Raw genomic sequence first — 27,687 nt, forward strand, 5'->3', positions numbered from 1 at the left:
ATGATCAAAAGGTTAAAAGCATGATAAAAAAAGTTAAAAAGAAAGAAAAAGGAATAAAAGCATAGTAAACAAATATAAAATAGAAAACAAATGCGTCTTCAGACGCAACTTAAAAGTCTCCACGGGGCATGATAGGAAAAGAGTCTATTTCCAACAGACGTTTTGTTCACCCTAGGGACACAAAGCAATCCTGCGTCCTGTGAGCGCAGAGCACGGGCTGGTATGTAGGGCTTAAGTAGATCCCCCAAGTAGGGTGGTGCCAGTCCGTGAACAATTTTATAGGCCAGTAGCAGGACCTTAAAATCTGATCTTGCAAAGACAGGAAGCTACTGAAGAGACACCAAAATAGGAGTAATGTGGTCAAACCTTCTGCTTCATGTCAAGAGTCTGGCAGCAGCGTTTTGAACCAATTGAAGATTCCTCATTCTGGACTGCGGCAACCCAGAAAATAAAACATTGCAGTAATCCAATCTAGAAGAAACAAATGCATGTATCAGGGTCTCAGTGTCAGCCATAGACAGGATAGGACGGATCTTCGCTATATTTTGCAGATGGAAGAAAGTAGTCCTCGCTATGTCTTTCACCCATCTCTTTTTTTTTCATTTTGTTTAGATCTTACTATTTCCTTGCAAGATATTTCAATCTGATGGCTACATACCGCATTCATTGACGCCGAGGTGCTGAGTCAATACAGATTTATTTTCAATGTAAAGAGGTTTGGATTTTGAGCAGAAAATAAGTAAAAATCATGAATGCATGTAATTCAGTATTTAACCACAGTGTTACAATGAAATAAAAATATAATCATTTTTTTTAATATAGAAACATACTATATATACATACATACACACAGTAAAAACAAGAAAATTATCAGTATGTTAAAGTTACAGTAAATACCTCTGCTAGCAAATGGTACAGTAAATCAAAAAATATATACATATGAAATTTTTCTTTTGTATTCATTTTATCAGTTTTATATTTTCACAGTTTGTTGGTTAACTCACACATGATCTAAAGCTTTAAATGCCTTTTTTGTTCCGGAGAATTATTTCACATGCACCACTGGCTCAAAACAAAGCCACAATAAATTTGTGTCACATGCAAAATGCCTTCATTAGCAGAATATATGGTGTAAATGATTGTTGATTTCTGTTCTGTAATATGCAATTTCCTTAAATGTCATCCATAATAATATGCTCATGTGAGAAACATATTGTAAATTCAACACTTTGTAAAAGTGGCTAATGTCTTATTTAGAGCTGATGTACACAGTGATTGTTTTCTGGAAACAGATGCACGAGGCACAAAAAATACAAAATTAATCTAAGGCAAATCTGCTTGTTGTATATTTGTAGTGCAGGAGCTGATTTAATGATCTGGATTAAACATGAAGTCCAAAGCTTGTCTCTCTGCTGCAGCCACATTCGGATGCCAAAGATCCACACACAAAATAACTCGTGGTCCAACTTCTGACGGCCCTTTTAAAATAGACACAAGACGGGTGAGCGACAGTTATTTTTATCAAACTATAGGAAAGCCTGTGGTTATCATGAAATCATGCTTTTTAAAGCTACAGTGTGTATGATTTGGTGTCATCAAGTGGTGAGGTTACAGACTGCATTATGCCATTGCCGCTAATGATTTGGTTTCCATTCCATTCACTTCTTTGGAAAAGGGAATTCATGCTCCCTTGCCTTCTCTTGTGAAGAGTGACATGCATAAGTCTCCATTTCACATAAAGTATGGTTCTCAAACTTGTTAGCCACCACTAGCAACCAAGAGAGAGTGTACAGGGGAGCAAATGTTGCCAACAAGACTATAGCTGATGTTCCCTCAAAGTGCAAGTGAATTTCCCACAGTAGCCTTTCATCTGACAGTGTCATTCTCCTGGGACCCAAGGATCCTCGGGGGAGACCTAGCACCAAAGACATCTACTTGTCTACTTAGGTCACTGTTGCACTGCAAAAACTGAAATCTTGGAAAGTAAAAAAATACTTGTTAAAGAAAATGTGACTTAATTTTTGCCTAAATAGAAAAATAATCTTGTCAAGCATTTTTTTTACATAAGAAAAAATGTCTTATTTTGTGAAAATGTATCTCACTTTTTTCTTAATAAATTTTTTCCAGCTAATATCAAGCTATATTCAACCAATAACAAGGAAAGGCAGTGGATTCCAAATCATCCAAGCAAAGGAACAACATTGTTTTCCTTATTTTAAGACAGAGGCTACTCTTAAAACAAAAAATTCAGTCTAGTTTTAAAGCACATTTGATTATCCAGTGCCTAGACATTTTGCTAGTTTTGAGAATTCTAACCAAGTAAAAAAAAATTACCCCATTGGATTATTTGGCTTATTTTGAGAGGAACAGTTTTTGCAGTGTAGAGTCCAAAACTCACAACCATGAAGTAAAGACAGTAAGCACTAGAACACCAAAGATGTGGGCCTTCATTCTCCTACAAAGATATCAGCATCACTAAACAACTCTGTCCATCAATCTCATAACCACACAAGCTCTTCCCAGGTGTCAGTCAAGGTAGAGCACCTAGAGAAGTGAAAGTCACTGCTGAGGTATGTAAATGTCTCCACAAGTTTGACATTTTCACTACACACAGATAAATTCCTGCTGGCTGAATGAAGAAAATCCATATCTTCATTTTGAATCAAAGCAATCACAAACCCAGACATTCCGATCCTTCACATCTTGTGTTTCAGTCAAAGTATCCATTGATTCTGTAAAGATCACAGCGTTGTCCATGAAGTCGACATTAATAAACCTTTCCTCAACTAGAAAGACACCTTAAACATTGGTTTCCTCAAACCTTACCAAATGCTCAGTCCATGTTTTGACTGTGAATGCTCTCATATGATTGAGTTAATTTAAAAAAAAAACAAAAAACAGTGAATGTTAAATGTGGAACATGTGCACAGATAAATTGAAAATTATGTTTCTCAAACTCAACATGTGATTCACTAACCCATGTGGGAGATGGTGTGAAGAAATGAGTCATCAACCAGGAGGCAATGCCCCTCTGACCAACACTGAGGCTCTCCTCCCACCACCAGCTCACACAGAGGAGGAGTCTGCAAACCTACAAAAGCCAAAATTTTTAAGTTGTCTGTTAGGAAACTACTCCGGGTTGCAAATATTTACTCACCTAGATGGCAGCGTAGGCGTGTATTAGTGGGTCCATATGAGCTCCCCAGTGTAGCTCCGGGTCCCAACACCCAAAATCCAGCAGATCCCAAAGAATTACTGTTTATAAATGTTCTGAGAGAGAGAAGTGTCCGGTATGTACGAGGACAGGAGCGGCAATTCTCCACCATGCAGATGCCTGCAGTGTACAACAAAAAGACTGCCTGGCCCTGTAAAAGACACCAGGCTGATTAACATTAAAACTGATAAATGAGTATACACCAAAAACACCATATTAAATTTATTCTACATTAATTTTCAAATTTTGCACTCGTTTCTGTTTCTTTTTCAAAGCCTAGACATGTACCCACCAGGGCATGTATTGAATAAAAACCTCTTAAACACTGGTTAATTTGAATGCACCAGATCAAACAAAAGGCAAGTCTATATATATATATATATATGTTTAGCTTCAGGTTCATTTTGGAATGTCCAGTAGAACTAAGTCCATTTGGTGGCTCCCTTGTTTTCACTCAACCCAAATTCCAATGAAGTTGGGATGTTGTGGAAAATCGAAATAAAAACAGAATACAATGATTCGAAAATCCTCTTCAACCTATATTTAATTGAATACACCACAAAGACAATATATGTAATGTTCAAACTGATAAACTTTATTGTTTTGTGCAAATATTTGCTCATTTTGAAATGGATGCCTGCATCACATTTAAAAAAAGCTGGGACAGTGGTATGTTTACCACTGTGTTACATCACCTTTCCTTCTAACAACACTCAGTAAGCGTTTGGGAACTGAGGACACTAATTGGTGAAGCTTTGTAGGTGGAATTCTTTCCCATTCTTACTTGATGTTCGACTTCAGTTGTTCAACAGTCCGGGGTCTCCGTTGTCATATTTTGCGCTTCATAATGCACCACACAATTTCAATGGGCGACAGGTCTGGATTGCAGGCAGGCTAGTCTAGTACCCACACTCTTTTACTACGAAGCCATGCTGTTGTAACACATGCAGAATGTGGCTTGTCATTGTCTTGCTGAAATAAGCAGGAACGTCCCTGAAAAAGACATTGCTTGGATGGCAGCATGTGTTGTTCCAAAACCTGGATGTACCTTTCAGCATTGATGGTGCCATCACAGATGTGTAAGTTGCCTATGCCATGGGCAACTTGCACACCCCCATACCATCACAGATGCTGGCTTTTGAACTTTGCGCTGGTAACAATCTAGATGGTCTTTTTTTCTCCTTTGTTTGGAGGACTTGATATCCATGATTTCCAAAAACAATCTGAAATGTGGACTCATCAGACCACAGCACACTTTTCCACTTTGCATCTGTCCATTTCAAATGAGCTCGGGCCCAGAGAAGGCGGCAGCGTTTCTGGATGTTCTTGATGTTTGGCTTTTGCTTTGCATGGTAGAGTTTTAACTTGCACTTTTAGATGTAGCAACGAACTGTGTTAACTGACAATGGTTTTCTGAAGTGTTCCTGAGCCCAATGATTTCGGTTTTTAATGCAGTGCCACATGAGGGATCGAAGTGGCCTTGCCACTTATGTGTAGAAAGTTCTCCAGATTCTCTGAATCTTCTGTTTATATTATGGACTGTAGCTGATGGAATCCCTAAATTTCTTGCAAGTGAACGTTGAGAAACATTGTTCTTAAACCGTTGGACTAGTATTTCATGCAGTTGTTTACAAAGTGGTGATCCTCACCCCATCTTTGCTTGTGAACGGCTGAGACTTTTGGGGATGCTCCTTTTATACCCAATCATGACACTCACCTGTTTCCAGTTAGGTGTTCTTTGAGCATTCATCAACTTTCCCAGTCTTTTGTTGCACCATCCCAACATTTTTGAAATGTGTTGCAGGCATCCATTTCAAAATGAACAAATATTTGCACAAAAACAACAAAGTCTATCAGTTTGAACATTAAATATCTTGTCTTTGTGGTGTATTCAACTGAATATAGGTTGAAGAGGATTTTCAAATCATTGTATTCTGTTTTTATTTACATTTTGCACAATGTCCCAACTTCATTGGAATTGGGGAAGTATTTCTGAACATATTTTAAAATGTGTACATGAATCCTACAGGTTGCATTAATTCTGACTGTGACTATATCAGCATTGTAGGCCCGAGAACAGTCTATAGAAAATGTGCACATGTGCCATTTAAAATAAATTTGAAGTCCTTCCCAAAAACATGAACAAGAGCTTTGACTCTCAAAATGCAAGTGAGTGAATGATCCAATGCTGCCATCTTGTGGGACTCAGCATACAGTAAATAATTAAAAACAATACTGTTAGGGGAGGGAACCCAAACGACTCACCTTCATGTCATTACAGCGTGAAAATACAGGACAGAGAAATATGCCTCCCAAATGTGTTCACTATTGCAGGATTGCAAGAGATTTGACTAGGATAAGATGTGATCATACACTCAACAAAAATATAAACGCAACACTTTTGGTTTTGCTCCCATTTTGTATGAGATGAACTCAAAGATCTAAACTTTTTCCACATACACAATATCACCATTTCCCTCAAATATTGTTCACAAACCAGTCTAAATCTGTGATGGTGAGCACTTCTCCTTTGCTGAGATAATCCATCCCACCTCACAGGTGTGCCATATCAAGATGCTGATTAGACACCATGATTAGTGCACAGGTGTGCCTTAGACTGCCCACAATAAAAGGCCACTCTGAAAGGTGCAGTTTTATCACACAGCACAATGCCACAGATGTCGCAAGATTTGAGGGAGCGTGCAATTGGCATGCTGACAGCAGGAATGTCAACCAGAGCTGTTGCTCGTGTATTGAATGTTCATTTCTCTACCATAAGCCGTCTCCAAAGGCGTTTCAGAGAATTTGGCAGTACATCCAACCAGCCTCACAACCGCAGACCACGTGTAACCACACCAGCCCAGGACCTCCACATCCAGCATGTTCACCTCCAAGATCGTCTGAGACCAGCCACTCAGACAGCTGCTGAAACAATCGGTTTGCATAACCAAAGAATTTCTGCACAAACTGTCAGAAACCGTCTCAGGGAAGCTCATCTGCATGCTCATCGTCCTCATCGGGGTCTCGACCTGACTCCAGTTCGTCATCGTAACCGACTTGAGTGGGCAAATGCTGACATTCGCTGGCGTTTGGCACGTTGGAGAGGTGTTCTCTTCACGGATGAATCCCGGTTCACACTGTTCAGGGCAGATGGCAGACAGCGTGTGTGGCGTCGTGTGGGTGAGCGGTTTTCTGATGTCAATGTTGTGGATCAAGTGGCCCATGGTGGCGGTGGGGTTATGGTATGGGCAGGTGTCTGTTATGGACGAAGAACACAGGTGCATTTTATTGATGGCATTTTGAATGCACAGAGATACCGTGACAAGATCCTGAGGCCCATTGTTGTGCCATCCAAGAACATCACCTCATGTTGCAGCAGGATAATGCACGGCCCCATGTTGCAAGGATCTGTACACAATTCTTGGAAGCTGAAAATGTCCCAGTTCTTGCATGGCCGGCATACTCACCAGACATGTCACCCATTGATCATGTTTGGGATGCTCTGGACCGGCGTATACGACAGCATGTACCAGTTCCTGCCAATATCCAGCAACTTCGCACAGTCACTTAAGAGGAGTGGACCAACATTCCACAGGCCACAATTGACAACCTGATCAGCTCTATGCGAAGGAGATGTGTTGCACTGCATGAGGCAAATGGTGGTCACACCAGATACTGACTGGTATCCCCCCCCCCCCCCCCCCCCCCAATAAAACAAAACTGCACCTTTCAGAGTGGCCTTTTATTGTGGACAGTCTAAGGCACACCTGTGCACTAATCATGGTGTCTAATCAGCATCTTGATATGGCACACCTGTGAGGTGGGATGAATTATCTCAGCAAAGGAGAAGTGCTCACTATCACAGATTTAGACTGGTTTGTGAACAATATTTGAGGGAAATGGTGATATTGTGTATGTGGAAAAAGTTTTAGATCTTTGAGTTCATCTCATACAAAATGGGAGCAAAACCAAAAGTGTTGCATTTATATTTTTGTTGAGTGTATAACCCTTTTGCTAGTTTCACTGCAATGGCTGCCTGCCCATGCAACTACAGATTTCAATATACTGAAGGACTGAGGTAGTCATTATGTAATTGAACTTCTTGAGCCTTATGTGCCGCCACATGCCCCACCGTTTCAAAATGCTGACTTGTTAAGAGTTCCCAGGGTAAAGAAGTAAATTATGCTTTATTTTTATTTCTCTGACATAGTTTAAAGCAATTTATACATATATTAATACAATATCTTTTTCTCATGTGTTAATCAAAATTGTGGTTAAAGTTATGGTTGGGGAGCAGAAGATTGTCATATTTAAAAGTAGAATGTGGTGTTCTAATGTTTGTGAATGGAAATTTTACAGGCAAAATCATTGAAAAAAATTGCACAGTTGCAAAATTTTATCAGGCTGAAGCCAAAAAATATAATTTGAACATCAAATGTCAACTAATTAGGCCACATGAAGCACTACCCTAGGGCTGCAGATGTAAATTGTGTATACAGTATACTTAGTCAACTTCCAATGCAACAGCAAAGTAATATACGATAGTATGTTCAGTAAGACAAATTATATATTGATTTTTGGATAGTGATTCATTCATCGTATATGGAAGTCGTCTTAGGTGCTTTTCTTTTTTGTGTCATGAAAACATTCCTGGTAGATGTTGCAGTTTGGAAATTTTAATGATTTGCTGTTTTATTTTCTGTTTTAGGCATTTTCAAAAAAAAAAAAGTATTTTATTTAGTGCTTTGATTATTTCAAAACAGTGAATCATTGTTTGAAGTGGCTGATTCATTTACTGTCTTGAGTATTTTGAAACATGTTTTTTACAATTATTACAATATCTGTAGAATATGACAGACAAAAATTCCCCCAACTTCAGCTATAGTCATAAAAATTGCATTTTGTATTTGAAAATAATTGCCCCACCTTGTTCCACATACTATTTGGATGTTTCATAAAGTTCCTATCTATGGCACTTAAGTCCCCAAAAATGGCTCTTACTATGTGTTTTACACTCCATTTATGAATAATCTTCTTGTAAAATTCAGAAATAATTCTTGTCTTGCACCTTTGCAAATCTGAGCCTGATAACATTTTTTTATATACCTTTGGTCCCATACAGGTCCAGCCTAATTTGGACTCCATGCCCCTCTGATAAATCGCCTGGAATTCAGCCATGATTACTGAGTAGTTAGCCTCCAAAACTTCAATATCATGCCTGTGAGCATCACGTGGAAAGAAAGGAACACTTGGAACATCTGGCAGGTAGAAAAGGTGAGGCTTCTGTATAGCAGAGTGATCATTCAATCTGATCTGTAAAATGAGAAAAATAAGAAAGAAAGAAATTGTCTTAGATTTAAAATCTTGCTTTCTTTTCTTCTGATAATTTCAATCATTGAAACAGATGGTGTAACAATAACTGTTGCCAGAAATGATAGAAAAATAAGCAAAACATGTTTTACATAACATCCTGCAAAGATGCTGAGGTCAATTTATTACCAGAATGGAACATGTTATCTGTTTTTCCTTTGAAGGACACTGAAATTTTTTGTTAGATACAATACCATACTATACCAACTTTATTTATAAAGCGCCTTAAAACAGCCAGTGCTGACACAAGGTGCTGTACACTACAAACATAATACAAATTAAGATACAATATCATAAAAAAGAACCACTAAATAAAACTAAAATACAATTAAAAAGTTATAAAACTAAGCCTCATTGGTGTCGAAAGCCAAGGAAAGAAAGATGAATTATTAAACGAACTTTAAAAATAACCAAAGAATGTGCCTCCCTAACACCCAGAGGCAAGCTGTTCCACAGTATGGGAGGAGTAACAGAAGCCCTGTCCCCCCTGAGTTTTCTTTTGGACCTTGGCACTTGCAGGAGCAGCTGGTCAGGTACACTTGTGTACCAACTAGGTACACAAGGCTGAAGAAGCCCAGAGAGGTACAATGGAGCTAAACCATGGCGGGACTGAAAAACAAAAATAAGAATTTTAAAATGAACCCTAAAATATATTGGCAACCAGTGAAGTGCGGCCAGGATGGGAGTCATATGCTCCCTCCCGCTAAACTCCTGCCAAAAGTCAGGCCACAGCAGAACCAGCTGCAAACAGGAAAGGAGCGACTGATTTACTCGCACATGACAGCAGATTTATACCAAAATCATATCATATCCAACATATATAGGTTCTTAGATACAGCAAGCAAAGAACCATCTACATACTCCACATATGACGCAAATATTAACTTTCTACACCTATGTTCTGGTGAGAAATAGCCAAAACTACATAAAATAATAATAAGTTCTCCTCACATGTGCAAAATGATGCAAATGTCATAGCACTCATGTTGTCCCATGCACTCCACATGAGGTACCCATGCTGTAAAAATGCATCTTCTACTGCTACATATTGGAAAGATATATCCATCCATCCATCCATCCATTTTCTTCCGCTTTATCCGGAGTCAGGTCACGGGGGCAGCAGCTCAAGCAAAGCCGCCCAGACCTCCTGATCCACACACACCTCCCCCAGCTCCTCCCGGGGAACCCCAAAGCGTTCCCAAACCAGCCAAGAGACGTAGTCCCTCCAGCATGTCCTGCGTCTTCCCCGGGGCCTCCTCCCAGTGGGACGTGCCCGGAACACCTCTCCAGCGAGGTGTCCAGGGGGCATCCGGAAAAGATGCCCGAGCCACCTCAACTGACTCCTTTCGACGTGGAGGAGCAGCGGCTCGACTCCGACACGGTCGAACGCCTTCTCCAGATCCACAAAACACATGTGGACTGGTTGGGCAAACTCCCATGAACCCTCGAGCACCTGATGGAGCGTGAAGAGCTGGTCCAGTGTGCTGCGACCAGGACGAAAACCACACTGCTCCTCCTGAATCCGAGGTTCGACCATCGGTCGAATTCTCCTCTCCAGTACTCTGGAATAGACCTTACTGGGGAGGCTGAGGAGTGTGATCCCCCTATAGTTGGAACACACCGTCCTTTCCCCCTTCTTAAACAGAGGGACCACCACCAACTCTGGTACCCAACTCCTGGAGAGGGGGCTGGATGCTTCAAGATATATCCAGATATCCAAAATTAAAAATCCATTATTAGTATGCATACTTATTCAAATGTTGTATCAACACCTATGTTGCTAAATGTGATCCACATGACGTACCTGGAGGTGTAAATATATGTATGCCACTGATAAATACTGATGAGATATGACCAGAAATCCATAATTCAGCTTCATTTTTATTATTTTTGGATTACAGCACATACCTGATAGGCAGAGCTAATTCAGTGTATTTATTTATTTTTTAGTTGACTTTACTCTTAATTTAGATAAATTTTTGCATTTTATTATTTAGTTCATGATACGATGAACAATCCATCAGTAAAAGAGCCCCAGGCAGAAACTGATTTTTGTGTTGCTCATACTTCCATTGTGTTGTTGAGCTTTGCATTGCATGTGTGTTTTTGCATATGTTGTGTACATCTACAGCGGTGGGGGCAGAAGTGGTGTGGTTAGGGCCAATCCCATCAGTCATTGGACTTGTGGCAGGGTACACCCTGGACAGGAGGCCAGTCCACTGCAGGGCATTTCATCAGTTTTGCAAGATGTGTTTTGATGTAGAATTGAAGCAGGTTTTTGTTGTTGTTGTTGTTGTTGTTGTTTTGCATTTGTAAAGTAAGACCATTCGGTTGCTCCATCATTTTCACTCAGGGGTCACCACAGCAGATCCAAGGTAGGTCTACATGTTGATTTGGCACAAGTTTTCCACCGGATGCTCTTCCTGACACAACTCCACATTATATGGAGAAATGTGGCAGAGGTGGGGTTTGAGCTGGGAACATTCCGCACTGAAACCAAACACACTAACCACTTGGCCACCACCCCCTTTTTTGTAAATGTACTTAAATTTGCTGGTGCCTTAATTTGGAAGTGTTGTGGCCTCTTCTGGGCACTGTACTTTGGCAACGGTGAGTTGTTATTAAACCTGTATCGTGCAAACGTTCAGAATGTGTGCTCATCTGTGCGTGCACTCCTTTGTGCCTCTCTACCTGTAATAACATGTATGTAACAACATGCAAGACATTTTATGATGCAATTTGTGAAATATGGCCCATCACAAGTTTTGAACACACTCAAGACTGCTTCACTGTGGTGTCATCTCAGCAACACACATGATCCCATTGCATTTACTCCATTGAACACATTCCAACACATTAAAAAATGTGTTTCTACAATCTTGGTGTAATGCAGATTATTGTCATATCATCATGTTGCATATGGCCTGTTTAAATAGCAGAGTGCTGCTTACCTGGTGGAGTCTCAAGGTGATTGTAGATGACAATTTGATTGGTTTATTTATTTAATTTATTTATTTATGTAATTATTTCTTATGGCCAAAACATACATCCCACCACTTTGGACCCACCCCTTTTTTGTAAATGTACTTAAATTTGCTGGTGTCTTAATTTGGAACTGTTGTGGCCTCTTTAGGGCACCGTACTTTGACATCGGTGAGTTGTTATTAAACCTGTATCATGCAAACATGCAGAATGTGTGCTCATCTGTGCGTGCACTCCTTTGTGCCTCTCTACCTGTAATAACATGTATATAACAACATGCAAGACATTTTATGATGCAATTTGTGAAATATGGCCATTCACAAGTTTTGAACACACTCAAGACTGTTTCACTGTGGTGTCATCTCTGCAACACACATGATACCATTGCATTTACTCCATTGAATGCATTCCAGCATATTAAAAAATGTGTTTCTACAATATTTGGTGTAATGCAGATTATTGACATATCATAAAGATAAAGATAAACTTTACTGATCTCACAGAGGAGAAATTCACAAAATCATGTTGCAATATGGCCTGTTTAAATAGCAGAGTGCTGCTTACCTGGTGGAGTCTCAAGGTGATTGTAGATGACAATTTGATTGGTTTATTTATTTTATTTATTTATTTGTTTGTTTGTTTATTTATTATGGCCAAAACATACATCCCACCACTTTGGACCCAATTTTGCATTCACATTATGCACTCTATAAATGGCACAATTGAATTAGACATACCCCAATTGGATTTGTGCCGTGTATGTCATGTTGTGTGCTATAGAGCATCAAGATATGGAGCATAATGTTCCGCACAATAACAGATTAAAATTATACCAAAGTAGTGCATTACTGAACATATCACCCACAACACGTGCACATTAACACCAATATATGAATTGATGAGGAAGGACTGACCTGCTCACGGAGACCTTTATGAATGCGGCCCATGCCCACCCAGCTGTAACGCTTGGCATATTCTTGCAGTGCTGCGTACAGTTTCTTGGCTTCTGCAGAGGCTCGGGCCGGAAACAAAGCATGACTCAGCACCGGGGTGAGGTAGCCCTGTCCCTGCTCATCATCCTCCTCCGTTTCCATGGAAATAAAGGAATCACTTCTGGAGAGCTTGGATCGTGCACTGCACTTTGTTCCGGTACAGTTCCCACCACGGAGGGACCTCCTGGAGCCTGACTTGAGTTTTCCTGTATGTGCATGGCCTGAGATGGGCAGGTCGGAGCCTATTCGATAGCAGTGCCAAAGAAAGAGGAGCAGCAGGGTCCACAGTAGTCCGCTCAATGAGTGGACACCCAGCTCCACGTAAGAAGGCAGCGGGAGTGCGTTAACTGACCAGTGCATCCTTTAAACGTGCCACTGAAATAATGGAAAGAAATTAAGAGATGTATGAAAATGTGTGATCTAGCAAAGCACTGGACATGACAAAAATGCATGTTTTAAACTGACTGAGATGATAATTTAATATTTTCTGTGCACCTCAGTAGTAACTTACTGGCCTGTACAACTTCCTCCCATCAAGTACAGTATGCTACAGTAACAGCAAAATAGAGAAATGTGAGGCTTAACAGATTTGCACACTGCCTCCAAGGGAAGAGAGGCCCCCATAAAAGTTAAACCTGAGTTCAAATCTTCTCATCCTTCATTCTTTTTTATTACTTTACTCTCTTGCAGGGTAGGCCAGGTAGCTCAGTGGTGGTGCTGGACTACCACACTCAAAAAGTGACTCTTTGGATGAACTCAGTTTACTTCAGAGGTGGGACGAAGTCACCATCAAGTCACTCTCAAGTCATGAATCAGCAAGTCCCAAGTCAAGTCTCAAGTCATAATGACCACCAATTATTTGCAAGCTGACTTGAGACGTGACTTGGGACTTGCAGATTGATGACTCGAGAATGACTTGACAGTGACTTTGTCCCACCTCTGATTCACGTATGTGCAGGATTTCCATCTAATAAATATATGTAGCCCCAACTCAACTAAAACACATCCATACAAGATAATGTAATTTAATTGAGTTGGGACTACATATATTTATTAGCTGGAATCCAATCCAATGAGCCAGTTTTTTGTTTTTGTTTTTTTGTTTGTTTTTTGTTCTTTGTTGTTGTTTTTTGGAGTATCACACAAACAAATGATTCATTGGGTGGTCTCAATTCAATTATGGGCAGGATTTTCATCTAATAAATATATGTAGTCCCAACTAAATTAAATTAAATTATCTTGCATGGATGTGCTTTATTTGAGTTGGGGCTACATATATTTATTAGATGGAAATCCTGCACATAACTGAATTGAGTTCATCCAGTGCATCAGTTTTTTGAGTGCATTATGTGGACATGGAATTCTTCTTGTCTGTGTACTGGACAAGCCATTGTCCCAATTCACCCACCTTCACTGGAGAAGTAACCTGAGTCTGATGATAAGCTTGATGATTTTTGTACTGCTGTATTTTTGGGCAGACTTCTTGTGTATCAATCATTGCTCTCCACCACAGTAAACCCTTTTACCCTCTGTTCGAGCCTTGCATTTGTGTCCAGCCATTCCTGACCATCCAGCCTGATACCCATGAATTGTATTTTACTTCAATAAACCATTTTGATTGAATTAAACCATTTATGTTAATTCAAACAATGTAATCAATCAAAATGATTTATTTGAGTAAAATCTGTCATGGGGTGTTGAAGTAATTTATATGATGTAATAAAGCAGTAATTTTAAATACTTATCCACATGCTGTAAAACCTGAGATGTTAAATATTTTGATTAAGACAAACAAAGGTTAGTCCAGCTCACACATCTTTAGGAATCTGAATGGGTTCAGCAAATTAGACTGGGTTAACTCAAATACTTCACACAACAAAAATATTTTAATTGAGGAAAATCACTCAGTTAGCTTAATTTAGCTTATATTATGTAATTACATAACAATTTTAAGTGGCTGTGTGGTGGAAAAGCATCTTGTCCCAAACATTTCAGTGATTTTTGCCAAGTGCATGCTGGGACAAACTAAAATAGTTTAAGGCAATTAATTTCATCACATTATTTGAGTTGGCCTAACTCATTATGTTTTTGTTTATTTCACTTAATCAAAAGTACTTGCTTCTTTAGTTGTTTATGTTACCACATCATAAGATAATTTACCAATCAACCAGGTTTATTTTACTTAATTAAAAAAATTGTTTTGATGTCTAAATTAATTGAGTTATCTGTGCACCGACACTCCCCATCCAACCTGGTGGAGCTTAAGAGGTGCTGCAAAGAGGAATTGGCAAAACTGCCCAAAGATAGGTGCACCAAGCTTATTGCATCACATTCACGCAGACTTGAGGCTATAATTGCTGTTAAAGGTGCATTAACAAAATATTCAGCAAAGGATGTGAATACTTACATCCATGTGATTTCTTTATATATATATATATATATTCTCCACTCAGATTGCAATAGCCAATCACAGATTAGCCTTTCTGTCCATCATTTACCTGTATTTTTTCATGCTTGGCACCAGAAAGTTATGTTGGATCCAAAGGGATCCAAAAAGGCTAGGACCAAAAGTTATATTGGATTGGTTCCCACTGACCAATAGCGTTAGAGCTTACTGCCAACAGCTAGCCAATCAGAGCGCAGCATACAATTATTGTGAGATGGCATCACTAATGACATAGGGAGGTCAGGAACTTGCTGACCGACGCCGGTTGGAAAAAATGGCAACAAACATGCAGAAAACAACAGCAGAAATTCGTCTGCCAGCGAGGTTTGCTGAGTTCACAGAGGAGGAACTGGTGGAAATATTGAACTCCAAGGATGCCAGAAACACTAAGAAGGTAGACAAGCACGCTACTGACGTTTTAGAAGCATTCATATGCTGTTCACAACAAAATAAATTGATCTAATTTACTTGACTCTTTGTTGTTTGCTTAATTTGGGAGGGGGGTGGAGAACATAACAATTGATGGATGGCAAGTTGTGCAACATAAAGAAATACTGGATGAAGAAAAGTTATATTGGACTCGGCTATGCCTAGTTCAATATAACTTTTCTTCATCCAGTATTTCTCTATGTTGGACTCCTTACCATCCATTATTTGTATAATATATATATAATATAATAATATAATATAATATATATATAATATAATATATATATATATATAAATCAAACATTACACATTACACAGATTTTTGAGGAAAATTGAATTTCATTCATTTTGGAATAAGGCTGTAACATAAAATGTGGAAAAAGTGAAGGGCTGTGAATACTTTGCAGATGCACTGTACAGTTCTCTGTAAAATTTTAAGAGCAGCATGTTCACATTTTTGTCTTTCTAACTTTCAAGTCTCCTATCTCTGTTATTTGTTCTGGAAAACAGATTTACAGCCACATTTGCTCAAAACTGCTGCGTGTGCGTGTGGTTAAAATAAGGACATAGGGACAGATTGCCGGCTCTTTTATTTATTTATTCATTTATTTATTTATTTTAATCCACAAAGAGAACATATGCGTGCGTGCTCGCGTATGCGCACTTGATTGCAATGCGTGCGTTCGTGGTCTTAATACATTTAATACCAATGGTTTGCAGAAATCTCATGCCACGTCATGATCATGTAAAATGAGAAACACTTAAAGAGTCCAACATAGAGGCGTCATCAGCAACGACATGAAATAAATGACTGACATTTAATATCTGCATTATGTGGAATGCGCAAACCGCCCCCCACTGCAGAAAATCACAATGCAATAAGGTTCTGCATGCAACACCGTACTGCACACCCAGGCAGGTCAATGAGCAAACATGCACTCGAATACCGCCGCATCTCACATCTGTGCGATTACCTCGAATTATTTGTACCGAGCGGTGCCGCGGTGTGGACGCACTTCAGCACCGCGCTGCTGGACAGCTCCAAATGTGGAGGGCTGCCGCTGCAGTGACGGCGTGCGGCCGCTAGGGCGCACCTGAAACCTCAACGCGAATGCCCTCACATCACAGACGAATGCGTCAACCGCACGGTTACACCAGCGAGAGGCATCTCTCCTCCGCCGCCGCCGCCGCCGCCGCGTTCTCAGGGCCTAAAGCAACAGGATAAAGTCCGAGGCGAGGAAAGCAGGACGCAGCCCTGCGAGGCAAAGGTAGGAGACGAGCACCTGACATCGCACAGGAGACGCACGTTGTTCTCACAAGGGGTGATGAGTGATGCTCCAAAAAAAGAAAACGAAAAAAAAAAAAAAACCCAAAAGAAATCGTCCTCCTCTGCACAAAGAGGGCCGGGGGAGGCGCATCATTTTGACACACGCCAGGCGTTTTCACCAAGGAAACGCCTCGAATCGCCGCGGAGTCGCCCTTTTGACACATTATCAATAAACGATCAATAACAAAATTAGGTCTTGCAGCCGACCTGCACTGTGGGGGGGGGGGGGGGGGGGGGGGGGGACGCTGGAATTTTGGATCGCGCATTTTCGAGGACGCATTATTTGGAAACGATACGTATAACCTTCCGTGTGCCAGTTTTCCTCCAAACGTTCTTAAAGCACTTTTAATTAAACTGGCTTTACATTGCAGAGATAAAAATGGGGGAGGGGTTTTTCTTTCTCCCCCCATTCAGATTCTCTGCACATCCTAATGTCCCACTTATCCTGTTGTGGCCTTCGTGATGTAAACATGACGCTCGGATGCTGAAGTGCGCGACAGTTTTCGTTCTAAAGATCGACGTGGGATCTTGAGCTCCCGTCATCTTAACGGGCTGCTGATGAATTTAATGTCATTATGGTTGACTCAATAATCTGCTCAATTCTTTCTTCAGGTTATTCGTCATCAACCATGAGGCTTTCACATGTGATTCTGTGTGTCACCGCGGCCCACGTTGTTTCAGGTAACTGTTTCTTTATGTATGCGTGTGTATTCTACAATAAATGCTTCATAACTTGAATTGAAGAGTATTTTCAGCATGAAAAAAAAATAATGTTTTTACATGTTCATATTTTAGTAAGTTGATAACTTACAAAATGCTGGTACAAAATTATTCATAGTTTAACTGTTAACAGTTTGACAAAGGTTGACAGTGGCTTTAAAATAAACTAATTGTAAAACTGGAATTGAAACGTTTAACATGTTCTGACTTCAGTGAAATAATTTCAAAAAACTATGAAAAACATACTAAATTAAGGTAAATAGCATATCTCACGGCATTTCGTGATTCAGCATCACAAAAACATTAATGTATTGGTTTGTGATACTCATGAAAAGTGCCACATTTTCATAACTGGAGCTCAAACTGATTCGAATACATTCACAGGAGCACGAAATGAAAAGTGATGGAGGAGAGTCTGAGGGAGTTATGGTTACAGTTAGGGGGAGGCCGTAGGGTTAGGGTTACTAATAGTAAGATTAAAAAAAAACCCTGTCACAAAAATGTGGCTCATTTCGTGACTGGAGTACGAAAAAACTTGTGAGACTGGGTTGAAAATGGAGGTAAAATAAAGAAGTTAGAATAACGTAAAAGAAATGTTGCTATAAGAACACCAAACCCCTTTATTTAACTTGATTCAACTTAATTACCCTTGTAGAGGACAAATCAAATCATAGTATCGTAAACCAAATGCTTTGCTAAACTTGAGTTAGTCTGACTATAAAGGTCTCATGGTGTGTACTCACAGCTGAGTTGGAATTACTTCAAAAAAATATTTGTAAATTGTTACCTTAATGTCTTTTGGATTCACTGAAAAAGGATGCAGGACATACATTTTACACATGATCTGATTGTGTCTGAATAACAAAATTTTCTAATGTTTCTCAATAAGAAATATTAGAAAATTACTGTATGTTACTTAGACATATTCTGATCACGTGCAACCAATCTACATATTTAAATCATGTAAATCAAAGTCTTTTTTAGTTTTGAGCAGCGCATTCTTTTTTAGAGTCTAACAATTTTTCAGGGATGGCGTGTATCGTAAATTAAAGAACCTTTTCAACATAATAAAATAGGTTTGCTGCATGTACCCATTTTAGTAAGTTGATAACTTTTAACTAACTTTTTCAAAATGATTCACTGTTTTAGAAACAGTTGGACATAAGTTGATAGTGGTATTAAAATAAATGGTCTGATCATAAAACTGGAATTTCTACACTCTGAAACATTGCAGCCTTGTTTAGTTATGTCCATTTGCTACCTCTCTTTAACATAAAGACCGCTTCCAAGTTTTGGATGTTCAACTCAACTTTACAAGTTGAGGTGAGTTGAAAAGTTGAGTTCAACATCCAAAACTTGTAAGAGCTCTTTATGTTAAAGAGAGGTAGCAAGTGGACATAACTAAACAAGGCTGCAATGTTTTAGAGTGTATGTGTAATTTATTCTTACTTAAGTGAAATAAGTTAGTAGTTGTCAAAACTTAAACAATTTGCATGGACATTTCTGAGTAGAATGGAAGTTAAGTAGTTAGAATAAGTTCAGTGAAATCATTTGGCTACTTTAACATCAAAATGTTTTAACTAAGTTGATTCAACTTAATTAAAGTTGTGGAGGACAAAGCAAATCAAGTTTAAATGCTTTACTAAACTTGATTTAGTCTTACTAAGTCTCATGGTATTGACTCGGTAATGGCTGACTTGGAATTACTTAAATAGATCTCTGCAAAGTTTGATTTTTAGGTTGAGCCACTGCAGTGTTTTTTATGATTGCTTTGGTTTGTTAGTGTGCTTTTTTACAAGCAAATAACACCTTTTTTTTCAGGTATGAGTTTCATGACTCCTGAGTCTGATACTCCGACAACATCAACCCCACACTCACTGGGTGACCTGATCCATGCTGCCCTGCAAAGTAAGGAGTACTTAGGACAGGCTTCAGCAGGTACACATATAAATGTACAAGAACAAAGTAAAAGTATACAGTTAGGCCCAGATATATTTGTGTATCAACAAAGTTATCTTAAGTGCCTGTCACATAATCCAGGTTTTTTGTTTGTTTTGTTTTGTTTCTTTTTGTTTTGTTTTTGATATTTGGTGGGAGTAAGATTATTTTGTGGTAGTGTTGTGTAACAATACATACAATATTATTGTATTATCATATCTCGTATCATGATAATAATCTCATGTCACATGTATGGAATCATATTCTTTTTTGAAATGAATATTATGATATCATAAAAATCAAGTCCTCCATGGAAGAAATAATGACCTCTTGAAGAAGCAACGATGGTTCACGAAATATCAAATCGGAACCAGATAACATCAAGGATTACAATTTATACTTCACAAATATTTATCTCTTTAATGTTAAACCTTAAATTTCGGTAAAATTAGTGTGCACAGCAATATAGAAATGTGTCATGAAATGCATTGAATCGTGAAAGCATATCGTGCTATCATAGTGTATTATTTAAAAAAAACCCAAATGGTGTGCCAAAATTTGTAGCAAATTTGCAAATAATCTTTTTGAAGTATATTTCAAGCACCTGCTACATACATTGAATAAAGAGAAAATCTAATTAAATTGCTTCAGTTGGTAAAACTTAAATGAATTAAGATTGTCAAGACTATGTCCACAAATATTACTTGTGAAATTTGGCTCAACATAATTCACGTGTTACCAATTGAAGGACTTTACAAAGTTGGTCTAATAATTTTTTTAGTGCACATGTTGTTGACTTGCCCGATGTTGAATCCTATAAATTGAATCTTAAAAATCACCTTTTTCTGTCATCTAGACTTAGTCCATGTTAATCTTATTAGGGCCCGAGTAGGCAACGTCCTATGAGGACCCTATTGTAATTGCGCTGTTTATTATTTATTATTATTATTATTATTATTATTCTCACTCTTGAAATCGAAATTTCGGCCTCTTCCCAACTCACCAAACTTTCCAAAGTCGTCCGGCTGGATCCGAAATTCGATATTTTGGGGGCGTCGCACATAGTCGCAGAAAAATCGCAAAATAGCGCCCCCTAGAAATTTTCAAAAACCCCTCCGCATTGGGCTTTTTTCGTCGTAGCCTCACGAAATTCGGTACACATATTTACCATGCCAGGACGCACGAAAAAGTCTCTTACTGTCATGGTGACATATCGACAGGAAGTCGGCCATTTTGATTTTAAGTTTCGATTTTGAGCAAATTTTTGCCATTTTTTGCCATTTCCACTACTTACATTTGAACAAACTCGTCCTAGGGATTTTATCCGATTGTCTTCAAATTTGGTCAAAATCATCACAACACAATGGTGATCAAACGTTATCAAAAGATTCTAATTAAGTGAAAAGGCGTGGCTGCTAGGGGTCGTCAAACTTTGGCGAGCTTTTCGGAGCACGCCATTTCACTTCGAACGGCTGTCACGCCCATATACTTCATCATAGATCCTTCAAACTTGCTGGACATGATGAGGGCTCCGCCCTGAACGTCTACATATCTTAAGTTCCCACCTGTGCCATAGCGCCCCCCGGTGGTGGTGGGAAATGTCCTATTTTTACTTTAAGAGGTCCTGATGTCACATACTTAACCCGATCAACTTCATTCCACTTCTAAAACATGCAGAACAAATTGGTGAACGTAGGCGATGAATGCCGTGAAGTTACGAGTAACGGCGTCCGTGTGGCGGCGTGCCGAATATTGCCCATTCGCCATGAAATTACGTTCTTCATTTTGACGGCTTTAATTTTGTCACATCATCATGAAAATTGATACACAGATCGAGCATGACAACCTCTTACAATTCATAGGGGCGTCGCCCATGGGCAGGGCAAAATGCCTCAATAGCGCCCCCTTGAAACTTTCAAAAACCCCTCCACATAGGGGTTTTTTTGGAGTAGGGAGATGAAAATTGGTACACATGTGTCACTTTCATAGACGTACAAAAAAGTCTCTTGCACCATGAGTCTACTCCAAACAGGAAGTCAGCCATTTTGAATTTTCTTCTCATTTTGGCGTGATTTCCACATGTTGTATTTGAACGAACTCCTCCCAGGGATTTTGTCCAATGCACTTCAAATTTCTTTGACAGCATCCAAAGATGATACTGAACAAAAGTTATTGAAAGCTTTTCTCTATGTTGAAGGGTGTGGCCGCTATGGTGCCGCCATTTTGACCCTTTGCCATAGAACATCAAGTCATGATAACTCCTTCATGCTTTGCCTGATTGACTTGAAACTTCACATGTATGATGAGGGTTGGCCCCTGAACACACCCAGCCCTTCTGTTTGTACACTGAGCGCCCCCTAGTGGATGAACAATCAACATGTCATAACTCCTTGATGCATTGTGTGATTTGTTTAAAATTTTAACTGTGTGATGAGTGGTTACCCCTGCATGCACATGCCCACATGTGGTCACAAGGGCACCCACTGGCCTGGGTAGGCGGTCGCACGGAATGAGGGCCCGTATATGACTGCTTGCAGTCCTAGTTTTACTTGTTCTTCTAATTATGCTGATGTCATCATTATCATAACTTGTACTTTCTACATGCTTGTTTTTGTTGTTGTTAATGTCTGACTGACTTATAAATTGGAACTTTAGCAACTGTTTAACGGTCCTTTCTGACAGGACACAAATGTATGATTTGAATTTTTGAGAGAAACGACCAGAACAATAGAAAATCTACACCAGTAACAAAAAAATAACACAGGATCCCATAGATGATAGAGACTGATCTCCTTTAGTGGGACTATTTACACTTCCTGAGTATTGGACTGTTCTCACTTTCATCAGGTTGTGTTCCTGGATGAAGTTGTTTGACAAGGAAATGCTACATTTTTAATCATGCTGAAGGTGCATGTTGAGCTGTTTTATACCAGATGTGTATTATTACCTCATTATATCATTAGAGCTGATTTAAAGTTCTCCATATCCTTTAGAGTACTGTCAGATTAATCAATAGGAAATAGCAAGTTAATTGTGCAGTATGGTAGATGTGCTCAGAGCAGGCTGTCATTAAAACCTGTGGCTGAGCATGAAAGCGATATGTGAGGGAAGTCACAAAGATGCATGACAACCATGAGAGTCATCATTGACTGTGATTTTAGAGACACTGCATACACCAACCTTTGCCTTTTTTTTTTCGTCAATAGGCACAGCTTCATGGTATATAGGCACAGAAAAAGCCATTGTTAAAAGAAAACACATGAAATACAGCCTTGAGTCTCCCATGTGTCACGTAGACTTTGGCCCAGTCACAGCCCCAATCTAATTTCATCCAACCACTTCACCGTTTACCTTCATTTTGCACATTTACGTGTACGTAGGGTGAAGGAAGGCTACTGGAACTGGGGCTTCAAAGAACCATTGGAATATTATGAGCGAGGCAGGCAGATGAAACATGTCCACTTTAGGGATGTCTGAAATTGTATTACAAGCATCTTCTAGGCATGGATATAGGAATTATATTGTAATTCAGCTAGAATAATGAAAAGCTTTGACCAGATAACCTTTATGTGCCTGCCCAGTACAACATTTATAACAGAGTTGTGGACTTTTCAGGTACTACTACCAACCCGACGCAGGCTGTGCCTCAGGTTGGACAGATGGAGCCTAAAGCAACAGTCATGTCTCCGGGGCTGCTCACCACAGCTTTAAGCTCCTGGTCTGCAGCCAGCCAGGCAGGTGTGAGGAATGCAATGTCCTCACTGCCTATGGAGGAGGAGACAACTACCACTTTGATCACCACCACCACCATAACCACAATGCACATGCCAGGTATATGCAGGATATGATTGTCTTCTTTAAACAGATTAGGTAACCGTGGGTTTTTCCCCTCGCACTACAGGCAAAGGCGGTGGTTTGGCGACAGTGTTTAAATCTGACTTTGTTTGCTGCCCGCTTTGTTATGTGTCGACGCGGGTTGAGGAGCGGACCTGCGTCTGACAGAACCCAGCGGTAAAAATAACCAGAAGGCGGTTCCCAACAGAAACAATTTATTTTTCACCTGTGCTTACAAATGTAAAACATAAAAAGCGTCCCTCTGGTGGAGTGATAAGTGGCACGTTCTCCAGCGCCCGCAAGGATTAAAGCCCGGCGCTCCTGGACTCACTACCACCGCCAAACACCCCCCAGGTGGACACGACGAACCGATTCTCTGTGGAGCAAAGAGAAGGTGAGGTGAGTCAGCAGATATAACTCTATCTTTCGCATAACACACGCTATCAGCAACACACTCAGGTCAATGTTTCTCTTTAACTTTATACAAATGAGCAGCCTCTCACAACAAGTGGAGGATCACTTATCCAACAAGCCACCGCAGTGAGAAGCAAGCTACACAATTCTCTTCACAATCTCACTTTACTGTGTAACAAAACACCAAGATACTATCAACAATTACTTAATCACTTAATTACCTTTAGCGTGTGCTGACAGCATGTGTCCTCACCCTTCCCTGCTTCACGGGCTCGATATGTCAAACCCAGGCGCGGTCCTCAGCGTCTCACAAACGAACGTCACAAGGTCGAGTTCCCGGCAGTTCTGCTCAAATCACACATGACTTATATGCAGAACGCCATCCAGTTATCTGCTTCAGCTGCAAGTCTTCAAGGCTGCACGTGAGCCCCTGCCACAGGTGTTCCACATGATGCTAATAAGGGTGAGGACTCTTCAGCCAGCACTTTCTCCACAGACAAATCAGCCCTCATGCCACCTGGAGAGCAAAGAAAAGAAAAGAACACCAAAACAGCCAGCCACGCCCCCCCCAACACACAACAGTACCCCCCCATCAACGGGAAGCCCCCCGGCGACCGAACCAACCAGGCCCGAGAACAGCACCTCCCTCCAGGGTCCACGTCAGAAAGCAGGACAGGCACCGCAGCAGGAAGGCCGGCTGGCATCAACAAAAGCCCCCAAAACATCCCCCAGAAACAAGGTCACTCACACAGGAAAAAACAAAAAAAAAACAAAAACCCACCCAACAACCTCCCCAGGGGACCGTCCCATCAAACCCCGGGAAGAAAAGAAAACTCCCAAACGCAAAACCCCAACACAGTCCCACAAACACAATACAAACGTAAATGCATAAAAGAAAAATAACAAACAACCCCCCCAGAATGACCTGCAGCCCAACCCCCCCCAGAAGGCCTACATTGCCAGTTCCAGGAGGAACAGCCAAAACCATAAGCCCAACAAAGGTCCCCAGGTGTACATGGAGTAACACGGCACCCCCCCAGGGGACCGTACCAGGAGGTACCCACCCCACAACCCCGGAACCCAGACTCGGTCACACATGGCTGGTTGGTCCCAAGCCAACTCCCCCCCAGAGGACCGTCCCATCAACCCCGGAGGTGGAACCCGGAAGGAAAACAAAACAAAATCAAAAATCAACCCCCGGAGGACAACCAAAAACAACCCCGGGGGGATATAAACGACCATAAATCCCGTTACCCTCCCCAGCACCCCGAAAGACCTCAGGTCCCTCCCAGAGCCCCCCGGCGGCTCAATCTTGGCAAACGGCTCAAAATAGTAAGCCGGAGAAGGGAACAGGAAAAAACTAACCCAGCTCCAAACCAAGGCGCAGCAGAGAACTGGAAATGCGTCCAGTGCCACAACTCGACCATACCCCAGCCTCTCAGGAGGGGTGGAACTACCGAAATGGCAAACGGCAACAGATCGGCCCACCCCTCCGACTGAGGTAAGTCTCCGCTGCACCACACCCCGGCAACACCAATGACGAATGGTACAAAGGCTCACCGAGGCTGGAGTGGAACCGGGCCCTAACCAAACCAAAGAAACGCCTCTAACACCCCCCCCCCCCCCCCCCCCCCCCCCCAGATGCAGAGGTCTTCTGAGAATGCTCAGCGTGACCAACCTGCACCACCCCACAACCCACAAGACAAACGGTCTTGGGGCAAGTGAGGTTGGGGTTAGGGATGTAGAGAAATAAAAACAACAAAATAAAACGACCCAACAACCCAAACAGAAAATACCTAAAACCACATACAAAATTGACAATTAAGTGAGCCCATCAATCACTCCACCAGATACGCCCCTAACTCCCCAAACACTTATAAACCCCTAATCAAAAAAAACAAAACATTTATTTGTGCTGGAATTTTTTATTTTTTTTTTATGTGTTATTTTGCCTGTCCCAGAACACTTGGAGTTACGTCGCCGTTATTTCTCTTGACGCTTACGTGTCGGGGCAATACAGACATCTCTACTCGTCCGAGCTGCATGGGCTCGTCAACAGGAGGAGCTGGAGGTCCCGTCGGAGGAGCCTCAGTGGGGCGAAGAAGAGGCGGCCCAGACCTGTGTCGGGGAAAGCCCCGAGACAAAGAAACCCGCTCTGATGGGCGTCCTCTCTCGCGTCCACGCTCCCTCATCCGATCATCCAGACGAATCACAAACGATATTAGCTCATCTAAATCGTTTGGCTCATCACGGACCGCCAGCTCGTCTTTTAGTGCCTCATTTAACCCGTCTACAAACACGCCCCGTAAAGCTACGGCATTCCAACCGGATTGAGCAGAAAAAATCCAAAAGTCCACGGAATACTCCGCCGCACTCCGCCTCCCCTGCCTGAGATACAGCAACCGTTGAGCACCGGTATTCGTTTTCACCGGATGGTCAAAAACCAATCGGAACTCCCGGGAGAAATCCTTAAAGGACCCTAACAATGGCGAGTTGTTACTCCACAACGCATTGACCCAAGCTAAGGCGTCGCCTCGGAGCAGATTTGTTACATAGGAAACACGACTTCCATCGGAAGAGAAGGAAGCCGGTCGCTGAGTAAAGACCAGAGAACATTGCATCAGAAACGAAGCACAAGCTTCGGCGTCTCCCGCATAAGGCTCCGGATGACAAATAACCGGTTCGAACACCGAATCCCTGGGTGACGGAGTTATCTGCCCCGGTATCGATGATGCCACAGCTGGAGCTGCAGGAAGCGGAACGGCTTGCGCTGCAAGCTCCGTAACACGGGCGTCTGTTTGTTCAATTTGATTTGCGAGATGCTGTAATTGCGCCCATATTTTCTCCAAGTGTTCTTGCACCTTTTCGGCAAAAGGAACCGCCTCTGCCGCTGGGTCCATTATGGAATGGCCGGGAACTACTGTTATGTGTCGACGCGGGTTGAGGAGCGGACCTGCGTCTGACAGAACCCAGCGGTAAAAATAACCAGAAGGCGGTTCCCAACAGAAACAATTTATTTTTCACCTGTGCTTACAAATGTAAAACATAAAAAGCGTCCCTCTGGTGGAGTGATAAGTGGCACGTTCTCCAGCGCCCGCAAGGATTAAAGCCCGGCGCTCCTGGACTCACTACCACCGCCAAACACCCCCCAGGTGGACGCGACGAACCGATTCTCTGTGGAGCAAAGAGAAGGTGAGGTGAGTCAGCAGATATAACTCTATCTTTCGCATAACACACGCTATCAGCAACACACTCAGGTCAATGTTTCTCTTTAACTTTATACAAATGAGCAGCCTCTCACAACAAGTGGAGGATCACTTATCCAACAAGCCACCGCAGTGAGAAGCAAGCTACACAATTCTCTTCACAATCTCAGTTTACTGTGTAACAAAACACCAAGATACTATCAACAATTACTTAATCACTTAATTACCTTTAGCGTGTGCTGACAGCATGTGTCCTCACCCTTCCCTGCTTCACTGGCTCGATATGTCAAACCCAGGCGCGGTCCTCAGAGTCTCACAAACGAACGTCACAAGGTCGAGTTCCCGGCAGTTCTGCTCAAATCACACATGACTTATATGCAGAACGTCATCCAATTATCTGCTTCAGCTGCAAGTCTTCAAGGCCGCACGTGAGCCCCTGCCACAGGTGTTCCACATGACGCTAATAAGGGTGAGGACTCTTCAGCCAGCACTTTCTCCACAGACAAATCAGCCCTCATGCCACCTGGAGAGCAAAGAAAAGAAAAGAACACCAAAACAGCCAGCCACGCCCCCCCCAACACACAACACGCTTCCCACTAAAGGCTATGCGAGATTCGAGCTACAGCTCTTTGAAATCAGATTGGATATACCTGTTTTGTGCGCACTCATTTATCACCCTCCTAAATTTAACAAAGATTTTATAAATGACTTTTCTGACTTTGTGGCAGGTATTGCTCTTAATCGTAACGTATTTTAATTGCTGGGAATTTTAATATTCATGTTTGTTTTCCATCCAAGCTCTTGGTCAATGACTT

General features: G+C 41.2%; 2 protein-coding genes across 7 annotated transcripts in view; one reads left to right on the forward strand and one right to left on the reverse strand.

Annotated features, from left to right (window-relative positions):
* Window positions 1–1,153: 1,153 nt before the first annotated feature.
* Window positions 1,154–16,512, reverse strand: asphd1 (aspartate beta-hydroxylase domain containing 1). Its single transcript, XM_034190440.1, has 6 exons — window positions 16,408–16,512; window positions 12,481–12,933; window positions 8,321–8,527; window positions 3,158–3,365; window positions 2,978–3,091; window positions 1,154–1,478 (listed from the first exon to the last, which is right to left on the reverse strand). The coding sequence occupies exons 2-6, from the start codon at window positions 12,916–12,918 to the stop codon at window positions 1,369–1,371; spliced, it is 1,077 nt and encodes a 358-aa protein (XP_034046331.1). The 5' UTR covers window positions 12,919–12,933; window positions 16,408–16,512; the 3' UTR covers window positions 1,154–1,368.
* Window positions 7,113–27,687, forward strand: part of sez6l2 (seizure related 6 homolog (mouse)-like 2) — an 83,895-nt gene continuing 63,320 nt past the window's right edge. For 2 of the 6 annotated variants that reach the window (XR_004565637.1, XM_034190434.1), the window contains exons 1-3: window positions 17,315–17,441; window positions 19,302–19,418; window positions 23,034–23,249. Coding sequence is in view for 5 of the 6 variants with exons in the window: in XM_034190434.1 (XP_034046325.1) it covers window positions 17,336–17,441; window positions 19,302–19,418; window positions 23,034–23,249 (439 nt within the window). In the remaining variant the exon portion in view is untranslated. Of the gene's footprint in view, window positions 7,117–16,570; window positions 16,701–16,743; window positions 16,763–17,314; window positions 17,442–19,301; window positions 19,419–23,033; window positions 23,250–27,687 lie in introns of those variants that run through there. The other 4 variants (XM_034190438.1, XM_034190437.1, XM_034190436.1 and 1 more) reach the window with 4 other exon arrangements.

The sequence above is a fragment of the Thalassophryne amazonica genome, chromosome 16, assembly GCF_902500255.1.
Source record: "Thalassophryne amazonica chromosome 16, fThaAma1.1, whole genome shotgun sequence".
In the NCBI taxonomy this organism is placed as follows: Eukaryota; Metazoa; Chordata; class Actinopteri; order Batrachoidiformes; family Batrachoididae; genus Thalassophryne; species Thalassophryne amazonica.